Here is a 21,314-nt window from a genome sequence, read left to right as displayed (position 1 = left end):
GCTAAAAAAAGTGACCACACAAATGGCATTAAGTTTGGCAGTATAGGTGCAAAGAGACAACCATGATGGTCCAAGGTAAATTTTGTGAACATTTTAGATGGTGCCCTACTTCCCAGACCTGGGTGATATTACATTTTGCCTCAACCACTTGTGGAGCAGTCAGTTTCTCCTGGAATTCCTCAAGATCTAATTTAGAGAAATGCTTCAAAAATAAAGTTGACTCAAAGAAGCAGCAATCATCCAAAGGGTAACTCCTTAAACATCAATTTGAAAGTAAAAACCACATTCTTATTCAAAATGAAGCACCACATCTCCATCCAATCTTCATCTGGATAAACAACTGACATTATTAAAATATCTGTTTATTAAATACAGAACATTAAAGCAGGATTGTATTTCAGATATTGTTTTTTTATTGATAATCACATAGAAAATACATCTTACACCCAAATATGAAACATAATTGCATTCATATCAATCCCAACACAGTGCTCCCAGGTATACAGTATAAGAAAATCCATTCTTGTGTTGGCATCCTTCTTTCTGGAGAACTCCCGTAAGAAACTGTAATGCTCAATTAGGACAATCATCATCATGATAATTCACACTGACAGCATGGTGTCATTTGTTTTCCAGTCTGTGCATATGTCTGGCAAGTCATTAAGCCTGGGTCAAAAAGAGGTTTGGATAAAAACGCAAGCCTTCTACGGAGTCATCCCTGCAGAGGTGTCCCATGCTTTCAGCCAGTAACAACCTGCCCAAGGGAAAACATGAACATGTCAAATGGTAATGACCCAGAATGAAGTACGCAGCAAAAAAGTTATGCAAATTCAAATACCTTTCTTTAGCTAGGAGAACTGACATTCCTACAATCTTGGCAAACTCTTCAGATGTCAACGAGCCTTTCTCAGATACCTGGTGGGAACACAATGCTACACGTTAAGAGTGTCACAATATAAACCAACAGATCATTCTTTAATGACTCTGAAAGTTGTTGTTATTATTTTAAAAGGATCTGTGCTGGAATTTATACTATATTATTGTTTGATTAGAATGTATACCTTTATGCCATTTCCATTATTACACTAAAAATCTCAATACTGCCAATGAAGATCAATAAAGAAAGGATTAAACAGGCAAGACTATAAAGATATTAGCACTGTATAGTTTGATAATTCAAATTTACTTTTGAACCCTGTTTTGTTTTGGGCGTGTTATTGTGAAGACATTATTATTTAGTCATTCATTTCTTACTTACACAAATTAATTAATGGAGATGGGGAAACCATGCAAATCAAGACAAAATGGATGCCATCAGCAATGTACGTGGTCTGTAAGGTGATGGGCTTAAAGCAGCTCTGTCACCATCTGAAGTCTTTGCATAATTTGCAAAGAGTGTAGATGGTATCTGCTCTTCCGGCAGTGCGGTGGTCGAGGGGTGCAGGGCAAGGTGAGTTATAAGTAAGGTTGTCAAGTGTAGGAAAAATAGGAAGACACAATAGTCACTACTTTGTCTTAGTATATCTTTTGACTGAATTGGAATTTTAGTGAAATTCTAACACAGTCAATGTGAGTATGTCATAGGAGTTTTATCTTATGCATACTCATTGGGGAGAAGGGGGGCATTACAGTGACACGTTAAGAATAATAACCTTTTAGAATTTACAAACCGTTTCTAAAGCAGAAGCAACCATTTCCTCTTCATTATGAGATTGAAGTTCAATCACCATGACACCACTGTCAAAAATTCGAAGCCTAAAAAGGAAAATATCTTGATTAAACTGGTGTGATTAGATGGTAGATGTTTGTAGATCATATATATGAGAGAAAATATACTTCCGGTTGTGGTTTTTCCCGGTATCCAAGTAACAGGCTTACAACATGTTAACAGGACAGTAACGCAGAACACAACTAAAAATATGCATAAAATACACTTCCCTATTTACAAATGTTTCAGTCCTATTAATGGATACAAGATTTTTTTTTATAGGACATCAAATTTCCTTCATAACTTCAATACATCAGGTCATTCATTGGAGCTCACCATCTTTGTACTTATTGCCTCTGTTCAAGTAACAATGAGAACGCTCGACATAAAACTGATAAAAGCCAACAATATGAAAAAATATCTACTGGGTTAAAGTGTACCTTTGAGACGTTTCTTACCCATTTGATTGTTAAACACAGCCTGCACAACTATGGAGCAGAGACACATTTCCCCACCCAGCAGACACAAAGAGCTCTGCGAGAGAGCTTTGGCATGTATAAAGTTCTCAAGATGGCATAGTGCATGGAGTGCAAGTTCTTTGAGAAGCTCACACATGCATGTTTTGGTGGGGTTTTTTTTCAGGAGTCACAGAGAAATTAGATGGGGTTACAGGACGTGTCCCAAATCAGGACTGCTCCATTGAACTCTATACACTTAGGATAGGTTTAAAGAGGGATAGGTGTAACTATTTCGACAAACAATGCCTAGCACACAGCCGCACACAAGGTTATTTGGGGTGTCAGCAATGTGGGAGTAATGCGTTATCGCCAGTAGTCACACTAAACAAAATACCTGTATAATGACAGCTAATGATAGCTAAAAATGATCGCTAAAAACATATTCTTGACATAAATAAACTGGCCAGTAACTTGTCTTGCATAACATGTCCTACTTGTCTGACAGGTGCAATTCCTGGTGGAATAACAAGCAATACACAGTTTGACACAAAACATAAATTAAACTAAAGGACAATACAAACACACATTTTTATTGAACCGAATAGGATGTAAAATGCTACATCATCGTGCACTGAATTGTGTTGTAATGTTGTATGAAGTAAATATGTACAAAATCAATATTATTGCTTATATTAATGATTCATTTAGTATTCTTTTATTAAAAACGCTCAAAAAAAGTCAACACTCCAATATATTAGAGACCCCCGAACAATAAGTATTAGGAAAGTACGAAAGTGGCTGGAAACAAGATAAACAAAACACAAAGTAGCGATTGTTACATATAAAAAAAGTCTTTACGGTCTGTAGATTTGGCCATTTGTATTTGTCTTATTGTTCGGGAAAAACAGGCCTTTGCAGGGGAAGCTGGGCAGGAAGCAAGTCATTGAGGAGACCTTAATTCTCCATTTCTCAGAGGGGCCTGCCAAGTCCATATTTGTTTTGACGCTGGGAAGGAAAGTGTTTTCTGACTCATAGAGAATCACAGTCAGTGTTTTTGCCCTCGCTAAACAAAAGCAGTAGTAAACGTCTCAGGGTGAGCTGTGTGTGTTTCTTACCTCAGAGGGAGTTTCAGGGTTTCAAGCACTCTGCAAGCATTTACCAAATCCTCTGGTGACAGCAACTGTTAAAGAACATAAAAGAGAGCCATAATAGGTGCTGTAGGGTGGATATGACATAGGGATAGGTGTTGCAAAAAAAAACCTTCACACATGCAAGTAATCCAGGAATGCGTCCAGTGTACAATAATGACATGTTATGCTTTAACACTCACACCAGGAGAAAAAGGCTTATACCACAAAGTTGTAACGCTTTTCCATGTTTAACTACAGGTTCCACAATTGCTACGATGTCAGTCACATTCCACAGTGTCAGCTTGTTCCAGTTAAATAGTATATATTTAACATATGATCTATGTGGCTAACCATAATATCCAATTACAAACATGTCTCTTCATAAAGACACAGGGTAACTCCAAAATCACAGCATAAAGCTATATATTCGTTAAGGTAACAACATTGATTTTTATATGTAATCTCTTCTCTCGGTGACTATTATCTAACCTGTAGTGTCTTGCACATTATAGGTCAACAGCTATGTGCCAGAACTTGTTAAGTTGTGCTGTTGTTTTTATCCAGTTTCGAAGGAATCATTTGTTTTGAATACATATATACCATTTTTACTCGGATCTAATGTGCATTCAAATTTTGAAACCTGGAAGCTGAAAAATATTTTCGCTGGCAAATGTAATGCGCCTTTGTATAAGATACTACTATACAAAATATAGGTCAACAAGCGAGGACCTCCCTTTGATCGGGGCGAAATTTGCATTGTGACAAGGATGCAATGTAAATGTTTACTGTACACAGAAACCAAGTCTCACATCTCTGCTGCAGTGATGCAAATGCGACATTTTTATTTTGCGAATAAGGTGTGCATTAGATTAGAGTAAATATGGTATTACCATGGTGCCGGCCTAAAGTTCAGTAATTTCAATGCAGTTCCATGTGAGCCAGTTACTATCTCATTAGCGCAGAATCTGCTGTGTAAGGAGTATGTAGAGGAAGTGGAAGGGAAGGGCACATTGGAAGAAGCAGTGATCGGCTGCAAGGACAGATCAAATAGAATAGAATGCAGGAGGCATCCTGACCTGGAGCTGCACTGTAAATACTGACAGTACCAGTCACTGGGTAGGCACCATGAAAACATCTAAAAAGATATTAAAGGAACACTCTAAGTTTCAAAATCACTTTATTTTAATGAAGGGATTTGATGCAAAGACCTTGTGACCTCCATTTTATGGTTTGGACAATGTTTAGATTTGCTCAAAACCAATTCTCTAGTAGCTATCAGACTGAGATCCACGAGAGGTGCTTCCTAGAAAATCAAAGTTCTTCACCTTCAGCGTCATCATGCAGAGCAGGAATCAAGATGACACTGAACATTGTTAATGCTTCTCAGATTTTCTATGAGAAGCATCTAATTGGCAGACTGTGTTTACTCCTGAGCATGTGCTTTAGGTTGGATTGGATTCTGATTATCAGGATTGATGATTTAGGAACAGGCACAGAAAATACACAGAGAAACTGCCTTCCTTCTTTTTTTAAATTTTTTTATTTAAAAGATGGAGCGCCCAGTAATCTGAAATGGGAACAATAACTTTAAAATTAAAAATAACTTTAAAGCTAGCATGTTCCTTTAAGAACAACAGATTGATGGGTTCAGGCTACAAATAGCATACAACAAAGCATATGCAACTGAGAGCATCCAGGAAGTCTGGAGAGTGCAAATTATGTACCTATACAAGCTTGGATGATGAGACATACACAAGTTATCTACCGGTATTTCTTCGCCTCTTTAGGACACAATCTTACTTGTGTCTTTACCCGCTGAAATTAATATAAAGGTTATGAATTATGATTTACCTCCATGCCCCGAGCTCGGTTTACTAGACAGTAAGCTTCAGTAAGAGACATTATGCCACCTCGCTCCTGAACAACAACAAAAAAAAAAAAAAACTCAGAAAACTATAAAAATGCATACTAATGAAATGACATTCCTAATCTGTTTTAAGAGAAAATAAATTATTAAAACAAACAAAAAAAAGAATTAAGAAAACTGCTTAGTTTAGTTAAGGCTTAATTTTGGACATTCCATAGTTCTCAGGCAGTCAACAGGCTGAGTGTCATAAGATACAGAATAGCTATAGTAAATGTTTGCCACTGCCAGTATAGTTTTATGACACAGATGAGGCACTATTTATAGAGTTTCACTACAGCAATCTAGTGGTGTATTATATGTTACATATGTTGTAGTATGAGATTACCTCCAGAGGTGTCTGTAGCATCGTCGCCAGCTGTTTAGCCAGTTGCATGTGATAGTGTGTCCCAGATCCGTGCGTTTCCCGGGTAACTGGATTCACTATTCCCATGCTCAGTAGGTAGGATTTAAAGCGGATGGTCTAGGAAAGTTGGGGTATAAAAACAATGCGATATTTACAGAACTTAATTTAAAGACCGTGTCCTTACTAGGGATTTGATTTAGAGCGTGAAGAGATCACGGACATTGTTTGCAGGATTCTGAGACAAATTTACTTATGGGTTAAAGTAAGCACACAATTATCAGGTGACCCTTCTACTAAACAATGCTCCTTCAATTAAACAACACCCCAAAATATCAGCTAAGACATGTTAGAAGTGGAAAAATAAAAAAATGGTAATAGTAAATCAAACTAGATGTGTCATGAGGGGGTGGGGGGAGAGGTAGGAGGTAAACTCCATCCCACAGGTGCTAGAAAAATGGCAAAGTACCAATGTTATGCTTTTTATAACGGAGATGGAACATATACAAAATACAAATTAGCAAACCGCATACACACAAAAAGTAGCAAACAAATATGTGGATTTGGTTACACTATATGGCCATATGGTGTTAAACCCACCACTACATCACCCAACACTTTTAGTGGGTCCTATATTAATTTTAACATGGGAGATAAACATTATATTAAAGGGACGCTCTAAAGAGGGGAGTCTTTGGATCTGTATAAGTAATAATTACCTCATTTAACCCCTTAAGGACACATGACGTGTCTGACACGTCATGATTCCCTTTTATTCCAGAAGTTTGGTCCTTAAGGGGTTAAAATGTTTATCTCCCCTGTTAGAATTAGCACAGGACCCAACAATAGAATTAGTACAGGACCCTTTGGAGGTGACATGCAGAAAAGCCTAAATTTGTGGAGAGTCTCTGGAAGCTGTTTATCGGGACACTCCAGGCACCCAGACCAGTTCATCTCATTGAAGCTGTCTGAGTGCAGTGTCCATAGAACATTGCAGTTTCAGATTTAACTGCACCTCTAGTGGTTATCTTCCAGAAAGCCACAAGAGGCACTTCCTGACTTTTCATGGAGTTTAATGCCGTGAAATTATGTTGGACACCCTGACACTTTGCATCAGCATTTTCAAATCACCCATAGGAAAGCACAAATTGGATACTTTCCTATGAGGAAGGCCTAACATGGGCACGGCGCTCGCCGCCCTTGGGCAATAGGTTCCCCATCACTGTGATGTTGAAAGGGAAGGAGTCAGTTTTAAGGGACCTTTAGGATGGAAATAAGTGCTTAAAGGGTATTTAACCCTTTCAACATGGTGGGTACTATGGTCCTCTCACTGTAAGTGTGATTATCTGTGTAAGTAACTCTGAAGGCAAGTATCTTCCTTTAGTTTTTTACAATTATTGTGTAATTTCAGTGCAGAACAGTTAAATAATTTCATATATATTCCATTTAAGCAAACTACACGTTGTTTTTTATCTATATATTAAAAAGAACATAAGTGACTAACTAAAGGTATGGTTCCCTCACCTCCCCCCTCCCCCCACCCCCCAATATATTTAAAAGTTACTAAATCTTAAAATATCAAGTATAAATCCTTTCTATATTAAAGTTTCCAAGATTTTGTACTAAAATCATGGATTCTATAGCTAACTTGTATTATGAGAACTGTTACTTAGAAGTTTTATTTCTGACAATTCTATAAAGAAAGTGTAAAAAAATAAAAATAGAAAGTAACCAACTATTACCAAGTATTTTTCCCAACCACTCTTTTATACAAATGTTAGTTTTGGATTTGGGTCTGATATAAATAGTGTAATGTTATTCTTCACCGTTTACACTGGCAGCCAATGCAGAGAAATATTTTCTCAGGTAGACATATATCTTTATTTACCTCGTCCTCTGTGATGTCCCCCTGTTTATCTTTGATTTTGTTAGCTATTGATTTAGACAGCTCCACCATTTCCTTGGCCTGCAAAAATAATCAAGGTAAACTATTATAACGACAGTGGACAGGAAACAGCACCTCTGCGGTCTGATAAGCATTAGGGCTTCCACGTACCTTTTCCATCAACTTGCTAAGATCTTCAAAAGCCTGGAAAATAAAAATGCTGGCAGTATTAGTGCTGTAGCAATGTGTGATTGATACAAGTATGGAGCAATTAGTAGTAGCAGCAGCAGCATTAATGATGTAAAAGAAAACAGCAACTAATGAGACCGGCAAGGTAAAGATTACAAAACCTATCGGTACTAGGTAGTGGGACCCAGTCGTTAGCGTAAGTTTAGAAACTTAGCATTATTCAATGACAGATGGATTTCAAAAACAAAGTGACCTATCTCAGGCATCATGTTGTCAATATATATGGGCCATTTGTAGTCTGCACTTTTGGGATATTAGCTGGATACGGCATGTATAATGTCTGCATTACTAGGAGAATTTTCACCCCATCTGTTCCCACCTCCTATAACCTCCGATCCAGTACTAGCACTTTATTTAGCATACAGCAATACAAAAATAAAGTGTCTCAATCCTCCTTTTCCTACAGAGCACCACAATTTTGGGATAACCTCAGGGAACAGTCAAATCTTCATTCAATCTAAAATCGTTGTAAGATATCTATGGCAAAATATCTCAGCACAGAATGCACCTGTCATGGTTGGCTATATTTATTACCTGTTATGTGTTACATTTATATATGTGTATAAGTATATATAAATTGTATATTGTATTATTTTTTGTAATATTATATTGTAACCTATTGTAACAATGCAGTGTTTGTGGGCCCAGAAAATACTTAAAAACAAGAGAAATCTCAATGTATCCTTCCTGGTAAAATATTGTATAAATAAAATAAAATAAAAATGGACTGGGTGTAGTATACGCTTGTGATGATTTTGCAAATCATGATTGTTTTTGACCGTTACCAGAGACATGTTTTTTCTTTTGTCAAACTGATTTATAAATACATGTAAGCAAAGAGCAGCTGGAGAATTTGATGAAATCAAGCTAAATGTTTCATTTTAGTTTTCATTCCCTTACAACTGGGTGTTTACAGAATAGGCTCCCCAGTGCAAGATACTTCACAGTTAAAAGAAAGTGCTTGTGTATGACATTAAAGTTCGGTCTCTCACTTCAAATAAACTTCTGCACATTGTTATAGCTAATTAATAGCATGCCTCAACTCATCGCTGACTGAAACAGAGCAGTAAGGACAAAGGAATACAAGCACACACCTAACAGGAATTTCCGTAGATAAACACAATGTGGCAGGACTACATCCTTATCAGTAACAGGCAGCACATGCAGGAAACTGGAAGAGCCATTTTAAATTCAATCATTAATTATAGCACAGCCAGCTCCTGGGTATCCTGCATATCAACAGACTATTGTGTTTTCTACCCACCGTATCATTAGCTTTCAATATGTTTGGCCTATACAACATGGATTCAGTCTTTTCTGATGCAGGAAGTAGGGTTTTCTACATCTGAACCGTATGCCCCATTCTCAATCAATTACCTTCGTCAAAACTAAACAAAATTGTAGAAGTGTTCATTCTGAAAAAATAATAATATGGCTGAGGATGGGAAAGGCCTTCAGTTGCTGTGGAAGGCACTGGGCTTTGTTAAAGGGACACTATGGTGAAATCTCAGTGAAGTGGTCCTGTCCTTACAACTCTGCAATATAAAACAGCAGTTTTTTTTAGAAAATGCAATGTTTACATTTCAGGGTTAAGCCCACTTCTAGTGGATGAAATACTCGCAGCCACTAGAGGCGCTTCTGCGGTACTGACTGAGTAAAACTTTGTCACGTGACACAGAAGCCCCCACAGGAGAGCATGTATTCATTGCTTTCCTATGGGGAAGTTTGCATGCGTGCCTTGCCCTTATATCCTCTATTCGTTGGACTGAACCATTGCGGAGGAGGCCATGCCTTCTCTGTGGCGTCACAGGAGGTGGAGAGGTCAGCAGAACCGAGAGGGAGCTTCGGCACTGTAAAAAAAGTAAAACTTTTTTTTTTTAATTTTTATTGCATGTAGAGGGGATCTTAATACAAGTAAGGACATGGATACTATACCATTAAGAATACACGTTTAGAAATAACATTATAGTGCTCCTCTATTACGCTTGACATAAAACCTGGGGACTGAGTTCAGAGAATTTGAGCAATATATTCACTATATTGAACTGTAGTGTTGCTTTTGAATGCCCCCTTGAAACATTCATCTCAAACTTTACGTGTTTAAGGAAAATTGACTGGGATTTTGTTTACTCTTGGTCCTATTTAAAAACAATGCAATTGTGTAACACACATCAATTTCTAATGCTACTCTTTTCTATTGTTTTGAACAATAAACTTTCAATATAACTGCATTTACTTTTCCTTGTCACCCTGTACCCATCCCTATCCAATCTATGCCTACCTCAAGATGAACTTGCCATCCACATAATTTATGGATAAACATGTTCCCACAATTATCCCGCGAGAACGCTTTCCACTTGCATTATGTTTAACTTTAATGCATATTAAAAGGACACGCTAAACACCACAACCACTTCATATTAATGACAGCCACTAGACAAGCTTCCCCATTGACAACTTTTAATATCTCTGGTTGGGTATATTTTCGCAACTTACCCCAAGATGGTCGCTGTAACAGATTCAAGGTGACAAGCACTACTTGCAATGCCGCCAAATATTTCTTATATCATATTTCTATGATGTAAATGTGTTAAATTGCTATATTTGCAATTTTAAGAGTGGTCTACCACATTGCATTTATTTATTATAAGTAAACTTTAAACAGCGTTCTCCACTGAATTCACATTTCTAAAGCACCAGCAAATTTCGTAGGCTCCATAATACTTCACCAATCTAGTGACAGACAATAAACCTTGCACACTGAGTTATGAACGCGTGTCTGACCCTGACACACACACTGTTGTGCACTAACCTCGGAAATGTTTTTGTCAGTCTCTTTTCTTTTTTCTTCCAGTTTCCTCTCAATGCCAACAATGCCGACGGCTTTAATTCGTCCACCCTGAGGAAGGAAACAATTGAGTTTTCTCACAGGGGAGCTGCTGCTTGTGAATTGTATTATAATACCTCGCAGGATGTAAATATGAATTGTTTAACATTAATAACATCAGTAACTACTGATATATACATTGACATTATTATTAAAAACCACAACCTTATCAGTTGCACATGAATATATAAACAGCAGACAAAATAGGAGGAAAATCTATACATTTACTGTTTTGTAACCAGAATGTATTTATTTTAGATGCAAATAAAGATGGGAAACAAGAAGTCTAGAGAGAAATAAAAAAAACATGCATTATTTGTTTAACCCCTTAAGGACCAAACTTCTGGAATAACATGTCATGTGTCCTTAAGAGGTTAAAGTTAATGGCAAGGTATTTTTTTAAATTAATAGTGTTTGACACATGCACAGTGTATAACATAAAAGAAAGCTACACATCTGAAATAATGTTTTAGAAATCAGCTCTTTATGTGACATATGAATTCAGCATTCTGCAAGGCAGCAGCTTTCATTCACTGTCCATCAGCAATGAAAAGTGATACACGTCAAGGAAAACATGGCGAATATGGCAACCCTAGCTTCTTTTCATACTGTAATTAAAAAGGATCCTGGGTCCTGTTCCAACAGAGAGGAGTAAGTAAGTGAAAGGAACACTATATTGTTAGGAATACAAACATTCCTAACGTTATAATGTTCGAGAAAGATTTTAATTTCTGGGTTCCAATAAATCAAATAGAAAATAAAAAAAAATGGATTTACTCACCTTGTTTGGGCTCCAAGACTCTCTCCTTGCAGCTACCTGTTCTGCCTCCAGTCTTGTCCAATCCAATGCTCCTTATATAAAAGCACTGAGGACAAGGAGCGTATCAGTGGAAAGCGCCACGCTGCTCCAATCAAATGCTTCTCTATGAGAAGCAGTGACGTCAATCCTCACAGAACAGTCTGAACTGGTTCTGTATAAGGCAGCACATTTACGTATCAAAATGCATGCTGTGATGTCAACTGCAACATCGTAAACAACTGTAATGGGTTTTTTGTGAGAACCATGTCAGTGTCAGCCTTTACCTGAGAACCTTTGTTTGGCTGGATTGAAGGGGATGCAGATAACCTCTCCCATCTTCGTTGTGTTAGCTCTTCTGACAAACGCCTATGAAACTGAACACAATCACAGAGGTGGGAGAAAGAATAAGGAGATGAAATGCATTCACTGAATAACTGTATTGGTCAACTCTTCATTTTCAGAAGGCTTGGCTACACTCGGTTGCAATTACACCAAAATGTCTTTACTGCAAGTTAAATGACCAATATATTGTGATATAATAAGCATTTTCGATTAACCCACTTAGCTTGCTAAGTGTAACAAATATGATCAAACAGGAAGAGTACATAACACTACAGGAGGAATTGGTTGGTTCTTCTGGAAAATTATTATAAGGGTGAGTTTATTCCCTGAAACGTGAATTGTTGTGAACTGAAAGTCTAACGGAGTACCTGAGGCCAAAATAGCAGGGTTGGAAAAAATATTTGGCTCTACTTTATCAGTGGTTCAGTATGATTCAGAAAGTGGAGAACGCCCACTCACCTGACGTAGAGCTTCACACCAGTTCCAGTCTTAATATCATGCAGTAGTATAATCCCCCAATAAGGATATATGTGTCTAATGCGTGGAAATCAGTGATGAATAAATAATAGTTTATAAGGAGAAGAAACAATGCCTTCCATTTGTTTGTGCTCTACTGTATTACCAGTTTGTGATGAAATGCAAAATAAAGGGGTTTCAGTTTACCTCTATTTGACCGTGTTCTCTAAAGGACATCTTGACATAGGAGAAGCGGCTGTTCTGGTAGGGACCTGGTTCTTTGTTCGGGGTGGGAGGATGTAGATGGACAACAATTTTTGCACTAAAGGAGAAGAATAAATGTAATTGATGCAAACAATGATACTTTAGAAAAGTACAAAAACGAATGTGCACTTTTTGCATTCAAACACGAAAAAAACCTGATAAAGCTTTTGAATTACTGTGGAACATATGAAAAGACAAACTGTCACCACCAATACGCAATATTTTTTCTAATAAAAGTTTATGTGTAAACTTGTATTAAAATGAAGTAAAAAAGGGGATTTGATAGGCACTCACCATCATTAAAAACAGCAGCAATTCACCAACAAGGGGTTCCCTCACCCTTGTGAGGGTGTAAATTAAATATACGGATGTGGAATAACTGTATTGCACCATTATTTGTCTCTTGTTTTGTACTCAAGATTTATGAACTAGACGTTGGCTCTTCTTTCGTATGAATATTTAATTTATTCCAAGCGCTGTTCATCTCTCCTTATTGTATTAAACTGAATTAGACATCAGTGACAATTTTGCATTTTTTTGGCTTGATTGCCATGCAATGAAATAAGACCCAGGATCAAAAGTAAGCAAAAAAAAAAAAAAAAAGCGTTATGTTTTTGTTTTGTTTTTTGGGGGAAAATAGTGGATTATTTAAAGTGTCCTATTTCAACACCATTCATGTACTTTTAAGATAAAAAAAAAAAAACACAAAAACATAAGGTATCCTGTGGCCCACAGGAGCTTTATCTTACTGTTTGCATAGTTCAAAATTAGATCATTTAAGTCTTACTTTCACTGGTAACCAGCATACATTTATTTACAATGAATGTACGAATATTTGTGCTGCAAAAATGAGATCATGGAAACAAGTACATTAATGAAATGAAAGCAGAAATGGGTACAAAGAGAAAAGATTAAAACAAGACTTTGATCGCTTTCCAAAATCAACACATATGGGAAAAAACTGGAATCCAGTAATACACACACCCTAAAACATAACTCAATTACAATATACTGGTAGTGGCCAGCATCCAACCTGTGCAGTGTGTCAGTTTGTCAGGTCTAGTAATCTACTATGTGACTGTCAGCCAATAAATCCGGAGATGGCTATTTATTTATGGAGCGAGTAGAAAGTAAAATGTAGCCACAATGCGTCTGTGGTGATAATTACCTGCTCCACGCCGAGCAGCACCTCTCAGGTCACGCGGCCATGCGGCTTGAGGCCTGTAAGAGAAATTATACTTACCCTATTCGGCGTATGCCTCCACTGCAATTTCCGTCTAATAGCCTCTGCTGGTAGAAATGCGGACGCTGCCCGCTCTAAAGATAGTGATGTCACGCCTGCTCGTAAACTGACAACGTCATCTAAGTGACCCCATGCTCATACTTTTGGATTTGCAGAGATGATGTGCACCAGTCCGTACACATTACATATAAAAAGTTTGTTCTGGCCCTTATTCATTGCCCTATTGTGGTTTCTGCTTACACATTTAGTGCTTACAATGACTCTCTTGTGATTTCTGTTATTGACCTTGGCTTCGTTTGGACTTTGAGTAGTTCTATTATCCTGACCCGGCTTGTTTATTCGTATTTACGTATTTCTGTATTCCTGACTTTGGCTATTCCGGACTTTGTTTCTATCTTTAAATCTGTTTTGCCACTCTAAGGTCTGGTAATATGGCTATTTTGGACCCTCATTTTCAAAGACAGTGTTGACATTGCTGCATAGTACCACCTCTAGTAAAAGTCACTCAGTCGGCCACCAGAGGTGATTCCTAGTCTAGTGCTGCACAGTAAGCAGCACCTATATTCAGCATCTCCACGCTCTGCCTTGAGGCACTGAATAATCCCCAAAGAGATGCATTGATGCAACACATCTCTATGAGGAGATGCTGATTAGTGCTTGCCCAATAGCCTCCCAATGGTTTCCTATGGGAAAGCACTGGCTTGGCTGAGATTCCACTTCCATGGGTGAGTTGGATTAACTCACCCATGGAGGCGAGGTCAGCCGGTCACCTAATAAGACACTAACTGACAGAACAGAGAAAAACACTCACTGACAGAAACACTTGCTGATTTGACGCACGCATACTCACTGAAATACACAATCTCAGACAGATACACAGACTCCCTGACAGACAATCTCTGACACCCAGTCACTGACAGACACTCTCAGACAGCTAGGACAAAATTCTAGTCGTCATGGAGACCTGGGATTTCTCAAGCCCTGTTTTATGATGCATATTGGTGATAAACTGTATATTGAACATATAGGTGTATCTGCATTACTGCACATGCTTTAGTGGATAAGCCAGACAAATGTATATAGGAAAAATTACCAATGAATACAAACTTAAATAAAACAACGGTACCTTTTTCCAATGCCCCCTGCCTGTTCCTCTGTGAAAACAATCTGAGAAAGAGGAATCGCAATGCAGAATTCCTACAAGACATGAGCGGGAAGTAAATGCAAACAATTCTTGACTTAATGTTACAAAATAAACAGAGGTAAAACGTGGCACATAACACAAAATAATAAATATATTCCATAAAAGGAACACTCCAACATTAACAATATATTTATTTTTAACGTTTGAGTGCTACGTTAATGATTTTAACAAACATTATAAAAAGGTGTTTCCTATAAAACCACAGCAGCATCACCACTGATGTATCTCCTCTCAGTCAACAGGGCAGGAAATCAATAGTAAATTACTTAATAATAGAACACATTTCTTATTTTTTGTTTCATTTATTTTAGAATGACCTTCTCTTCCTCCACCCATCATTTCATGCAATAAAGAGGTAAGCCTTGCATATTATTATTACCAAAAGAGTGCCTTACGGTTTGTGGCCCTATGAATCACTACAGCCTGAATAACGAAGGGATAATGACTCCGTGAAAAGGACAAATCTAAAGAATGATTGGGCTGTAGGAAGAAATAGAAAGGAAAAAACTAACATAACTAAACTAGGACTGCTTACTGTATGCAGATGAAAGACCTTTTATATCATCATCTCTCATGGAATAGATCTGGCAGCCATTCATAAAAGCCTTCAGAGGGTAACTCATAAAAGGTTGTTCATTCAAGAGGAGTTAAGAGGGCAGGAGCAGGAAAGAAAAGAATGCTTTAACAAGATAGAAGATGATTTCAAGGTTCCTGGTATGATAGAAGAGGAAGCTAAAATTTGCAGACCATTTGAGACGCAAGATCTGGACTAATTAACAGACATCCTCTTCTATAGGTAGCAGAGGGAAAAGTGAAAACGGGAAGGGGTCTGGACTGCATACATAAAGGATTGAGTTCAATAAACTATAAGAAAGGTATATTCCAGAGTTTCTGTACAAGAGTGGTGCTATCAATAGTCGAAGTCCATTCAGAGGCCAATTGCACTGCAGTTACATGGTCATCCCATAATATCTTTGGTAAGCAGTGCTGGCTACATGTGTCAGCTTCAGGAGTGAATGACTTTGTTAAAAGTGACGTGTCTATTCATTCTAATTAAATATCTAGAATTGTTTTAGAAATTGCTCTCCTAGTGATATTCTTAAAGTACCCTTTCCCCATATTATTCGTAGCTTGGGTATTACCCATGGATGATGCTGCCATAGTGAAAGCTGTATTAATTATCGCAATTTTCTTTTCTTTGCTATTTTATTCTCTCATTGATTACCGTTTGATCGTTCTTGCTGCTTGTAAACAGATGACAGATCCCAAAAAGGGACCAGAATTTACATGTGCTATAATTAAATATCCCATTGATTAATTTCCCATCAATTGTTATACTGCCAAGGCAAATAGCCAGGAAAATAACATTACATTAAAGGAACACTGTAGGGTCAGGAACACAAACATGTATTCCTAATCATATAGTGTTTAACCCACCATTTAGGTGGCTTGTCCCCCTATAATAGTTTAAAACTCACCTTATTTCCAGTGCCGCACGGGTCTGTCCGTGCTGGCTCCGCCCCCTTTGTGACATCATCAAAATGGCTGTTTTTTGCCAATCAAATGCTTTCCCCTCTATATATTGATCTATAGTAAAGGAATCCTTTATTTACTTACCTTATCCCAGCACCGATGTCCCTCGGCACTGGGTCGAAGCTTCGCACCCACTTCTGTCCCGCGACGAGCGGAGTCAAATGCGCATGCACGGCAAATGAATCAATGCTTTCCTATGGGGAAAAATATGACGCTGGAATCCTCATGTAGAGCGTGAGAACGTCCAGCGTCAGATAACGGACCAAAAGTCTCTAGTGGCTGTCTGGTAGACGTAGACTTAGGGCAGACTTAGAGCTGCAATGTAAACATTTCAGTTCTATGGAACTGCAATGTTTTACATTGCAGCACTAAGTGCAATAGGGACACAGCACCCAGACCACTTTAATGAGCTGAAGTGGTCCGGGTGCCTACAGTGTCCCTTTAATGAAACTTGACTTCATTTCAATACAGTTAGCAAAAACAGGCCAACTACTTACATGATTTTTCTGGTCTCTCCAAAGAAGTCTGTGTGTTGTTAGAAGGAGTGCTCCAGAATCAAATTTCGTCTAATAAGAATATAAATATAATGTTAAAGACAACTAGGAGACATTTAGCATGAACTGTGCTAACATATACATAATCATAGAAAACAAAAGAAAGGATAGTTACACATAAACAAATGCCACTACTTAATACAGTGGCAACAAAATGTATGTTAACTCTCTGATATTAGTTTGTTTTCTGCATAATTGGTTATAAAATGTCATCTCATCTTTATTTCTCTCATAAAAGTCACAAGTATAGACAAGCACAATGGGCACAAAGGGACAATATAGGCACCCAGACCACTTCAACTTATTGAAGTGGTCTGGTTGAACTTTCCCCTAGCCCTGAGGCTGCAAATATTGCAGTTTACTGCAATGTTTACATTGCAAGGTTAAGACAGCCTCTAGTAGCGGTTTCCCAGACAGCCACTAGAGGCGCTTCCTGGCCTTTCACAGAGTTTGACCTCGTGAAGCAACGCTGGACATCCACTCACTTTGCATGAAGACGTCCAGTGTCTTCTAAACCCCATGGGAAAGCATTGACTAAAAATAAAGTTTTCTTTAGTTTAAGGGAGATTAATCAATGCTTTCCTATGGGGAAAAATATGACGCTGGAGGTCCTAATGCAGAGCGTGAGAACAGCTTTTTAACACTATAGGGCAGGGGTAGGAAACCTTCGGCACTCCAGATGTTGTGGACTACATCCCCCACAACATTCTTACATCGATAATGCTGGCAAAGCATCCTGGGAGGTGTAGTCCAAAACATCTGGCGTGCCGAAGGTTGCCTACCCTATAGTGTTCCTTTAAGCTAACAAAACAAAAAACAATTATATTTCTTGTCTTTATTAAACACATCCCACTAAACATTCACAGTGCTGTGGAAAAAGTAAGTGAACACTTGGATTTAATAGCTAGTTAATAACCTAAATGAAGCGTTTCCAGTGGCTGCGGATTAGATCTGCACAACGTTCAGGAAGAATTTTGGACACTACTTTTCCTTAGAGAGTTTCTTCAGCTCAGTCATATTTTTAGAATGTTTGGTGTGAACAGCGCTCTTAAGATCATTCCACAGCATCTCTATGGGGTTAAGGTGGACCACTCTCCTAGAGAAGCATTAAAACATAAAGCCCTTATAACGGTTTGCGGTGCATCACAAAGTGAGTGAGGAGCACCCTTTTTGCTGTCTGATTGACAGATGTGAGGGTGCAACGCAGATACTTTATAATAATAATAATAAAAATGCTGACTTCTCATGAAACTGGTAGTTAAAATATTAAAAATAAAAACGTGCTGCAGACATACACCACCACCTAGAGGTAGTTTACCAAGCAACAATTTATAATGTCTGTGTGTTACAAGAACATTGTCTCATAATGCTTATTTGGACACCTTAGGATGATCAGGTATTCTACAGATATCTAAAACATACATGTAGTGAAATCCCAAACCAAAATTTAATCTGCAATTATTACAAAATAGCCTAAAATTGGCAGCACTCTGAATCCAGTCTGTTTCTTTAAACATGATACAAGGTGGAATTGTATGACTGAATTGAAACTATACAGAAACTGCTACATATATGGGCAAGGACCACTGTTTCTAATTCACAGTTTTGATAAGAAAGGTAATACTATGTGGAAAGTACAGCATGCATACAGATTTCCTATATGGGCATTCACATGTTTTCTATAAAAAATTAAGAAGTGAGGAATCCTTACCATCTAAAATTTAATGGAACTAATAAAAAAAAAAGTGGATGGCCGGGGAGGGCGTGGGCAGCACGAAAGTGGCATGCCATCATTGGCTGAGTGGTGCCAGATACGACAAATGCCCAGAATTCACATTAGCCACCCAGACCTCTTGCTCCGGGCTGGCTAACGATGCCCCAAAGACACTATCAGAGACAAAGTTACAACACCAGCATTAGAAGGTTTAATCTCTGTATGTGTGGTATTTCAAAGCCAAACTCTACGCTATTAGACTCCAGGCACCATGACCACTTCAGTAACGTAGTTATGGTGCTTGAAGTAACCATTTAAGTTGGATTTGTTTTCTTGCTTAGCTCTAAAATCCTACCCTGCAATCTGAAGTGTTTCCTTTTTCCTCTACAAATACAGCAGTACAGGAGTTCATTCATATAGTTGTATTTATCATTTCAGGGAATCGTAGCTAAGTGGTCAGTTTCAACTGCTCACATTGCAACAAAAAGGAAGAGCATACCTAATTTCCAGCCAATCACATTATTATAATTTACAAATTTATAATAATGGCAGAGCATGAGTGTGTCAAATCATCCATGTGTAATACCTCAAGTGCCCTAGTACCCAGCATATTTCAGTGCTTTGCTATGGAAAGAATTTTAACCCAAACTAGCATTGGCAGTAAACCAGTAAGGGTGATAAAGTCTGAATTGCTTACTGCAGGTGTTTGACTGATTGCCGGTGACCAGTACATGCTTCACATTGGAGTACTGGTAACTATCACTGGAGAAAATAGCATATTTTTGAGAGTACAATTAATTTTATCGTCATCCTGTATTTTTTAACAAAGGTGCATTTAAAGGATCACTATAGGGTCAGGAACACAAACATGTATTACTGACCCTATAGGGTTAAAACCACCATCTAGCCCCTCTGGGCCTCTCATGCCTCCATAAATATAGCAAGATCTTACTGTATTCAAGCCTGAAGCTGTAGATCTGCATGCTGTTTGCATAAAAAAAAATCAAGCAGTCTGCTGACATCATCAGAAGTGGTAGCCTGATCCAATCACAGTTCTTCCCCATAGGATTGGCTAAGACTGAAAGAGGCAGATCAGGGGCAAAGCAAGCATGATTCAAACACAGCCCTGGCCAATCAGCATCTCCTCATAGAGATGAATTGAATCAATGAATCTCTATGAGGAATGTTCAGTGTCTGCATGCAGAGAGAGGGAGGAGATACTGAATGTTTGGATGCATTTTAGGAAGCCATGACCCAGGAAGTATCTCTAACAGCTATCTGAGGAGTGGCCAGTGAAGTTATCACAAGGCTGTAATGTAAACACTGCAGGAAGGTAAGGATTCTACTCACCAGAACAAATTCAATAAGCTGGACTTGTTCTGGTGACTATAGTGTCCCTTTAACGTTAATAGCTTCCTCGCAGTCCCAGGGCGCTCCTCAACACTCAGTGTTGAGAGCACAAGTGAGCTCTTAAAGGAAAACTACAGTGTTAGGAATGCAAAGTTTTATTCCTAACGTTATAGTGCCCTCTGCCCCCGCCACCACCACTGTGGCACATAAAGGGTTAAAATAAACCCTTTATTCACTTACGTGATTCCAATCTCTCTCGGCACTGGTTTGCGCTACAACGTCAGCCAATTTGGGGGGTGGGGGAAGGGACCTAATGTGCATGGGCTCAATTGCCGTGCTCATTAGTCCTCATTGCTTTCCTATGGGGTTTTCTTGAATGCTGGATGTCCTCATGCAGAGCGTGAGGACGTGCAGCACTGTTTCCCAGTGCCAAACTCCACGAAACTTCACGAAGAGACTCCACTGGTTGTGTTCTCAAAAACGGCAAAAGTTTTACGTTGCAGGACTAAGGGGGACAGTGACAGTACACACAGACCACTAGGAGGGGGCTGTATATCCTGTCTAGGCTCTGGCCAATCTTAACCCGAGTCCATTGTGTAATAAAGGATAATAATACTGTATCCACATCTCTTGTAGCTGAAAATGTATTGAATCCTTTAATAAATAATAGATATTAATTGGGTATTGATAAGCACCCCACAGAGCTTTGTTAATGAACATATAATTAGTGTGACCATAGTTTATCAGTTTTCCAGCAATAATGACAATGTTTTAATAGAATAGCAATATACAGGTCTGGACCGATAAACCTGATGTGACTTGTATTGTGTGTCATGGTCTCAGTCCATCACTGAGGGAATAAATCTCCAATCCTATCATTCTCCCACCTTTTCCTCCCCATCAGAGAGCCGGACCCCGCGCTGCTGGATCACCAGGGTCTCATCAATGTCCAGCAGCCCGGAGCACCACGAGAAGCGGTCCATGGACAGCTACAGGCAAAACTTCCAACCGGAACTGAGACCCCGCAAGGCCACGCCCCCTGATTACGACACCAGTCTAAACGCTGCAGACAGCGCAGGTGCACTGGTGGAAGCTTGCGGTACACCGATCGAACGCATCGAGGAAGCCATTTTTCCGGAGACCAGGAAGCAACAACGAGGCCATTTTTCCGGAGACCAAGCAACGAGGAAGCCATTTTACCGAAGACCAAGAACTAAAGTTCCACCCTCCCTCCTGTGTACACAGTAGTAACGCTCCGAGTGTCCCCGCGC

At 38.6% G+C, this 21,314-nt stretch overlaps 1 protein-coding gene across 1 annotated transcript; it reads right to left on the bottom strand.

The window, feature by feature from the left end:
• Positions 1 to 413: 413 nt before the first annotated feature.
• Positions 414 to 21,077, bottom strand: VPS36 (vacuolar protein sorting 36 homolog). The gene is made up of 14 exons (XM_063428887.1): positions 20,931 to 21,077; positions 16,923 to 16,991; positions 14,815 to 14,885; positions 12,389 to 12,503; positions 11,668 to 11,757; positions 10,510 to 10,596; positions 7,620 to 7,652; positions 7,452 to 7,529; positions 5,549 to 5,683; positions 5,148 to 5,213; positions 3,282 to 3,346; positions 1,671 to 1,755; positions 839 to 915; positions 414 to 754 (listed from the first exon to the last, which is right to left on the bottom strand). Exons 1-14 carry the CDS (start codon positions 21,024 to 21,026, stop codon positions 661 to 663), a joined length of 1,161 nt encoding a protein of 386 aa, XP_063284957.1. The 5' UTR covers positions 21,027 to 21,077; the 3' UTR covers positions 414 to 660.
• Between the last annotated feature and the right edge of the window lie 237 nt (positions 21,078 to 21,314).

This window comes from Pelobates fuscus, chromosome 1 (assembly GCF_036172605.1).
Source record: "Pelobates fuscus isolate aPelFus1 chromosome 1, aPelFus1.pri, whole genome shotgun sequence".
Taxonomy (NCBI): Eukaryota; Metazoa; Chordata; class Amphibia; order Anura; family Pelobatidae; genus Pelobates; species Pelobates fuscus.
This window is presented reverse-complemented; position numbering and strand designations above follow the sequence as displayed.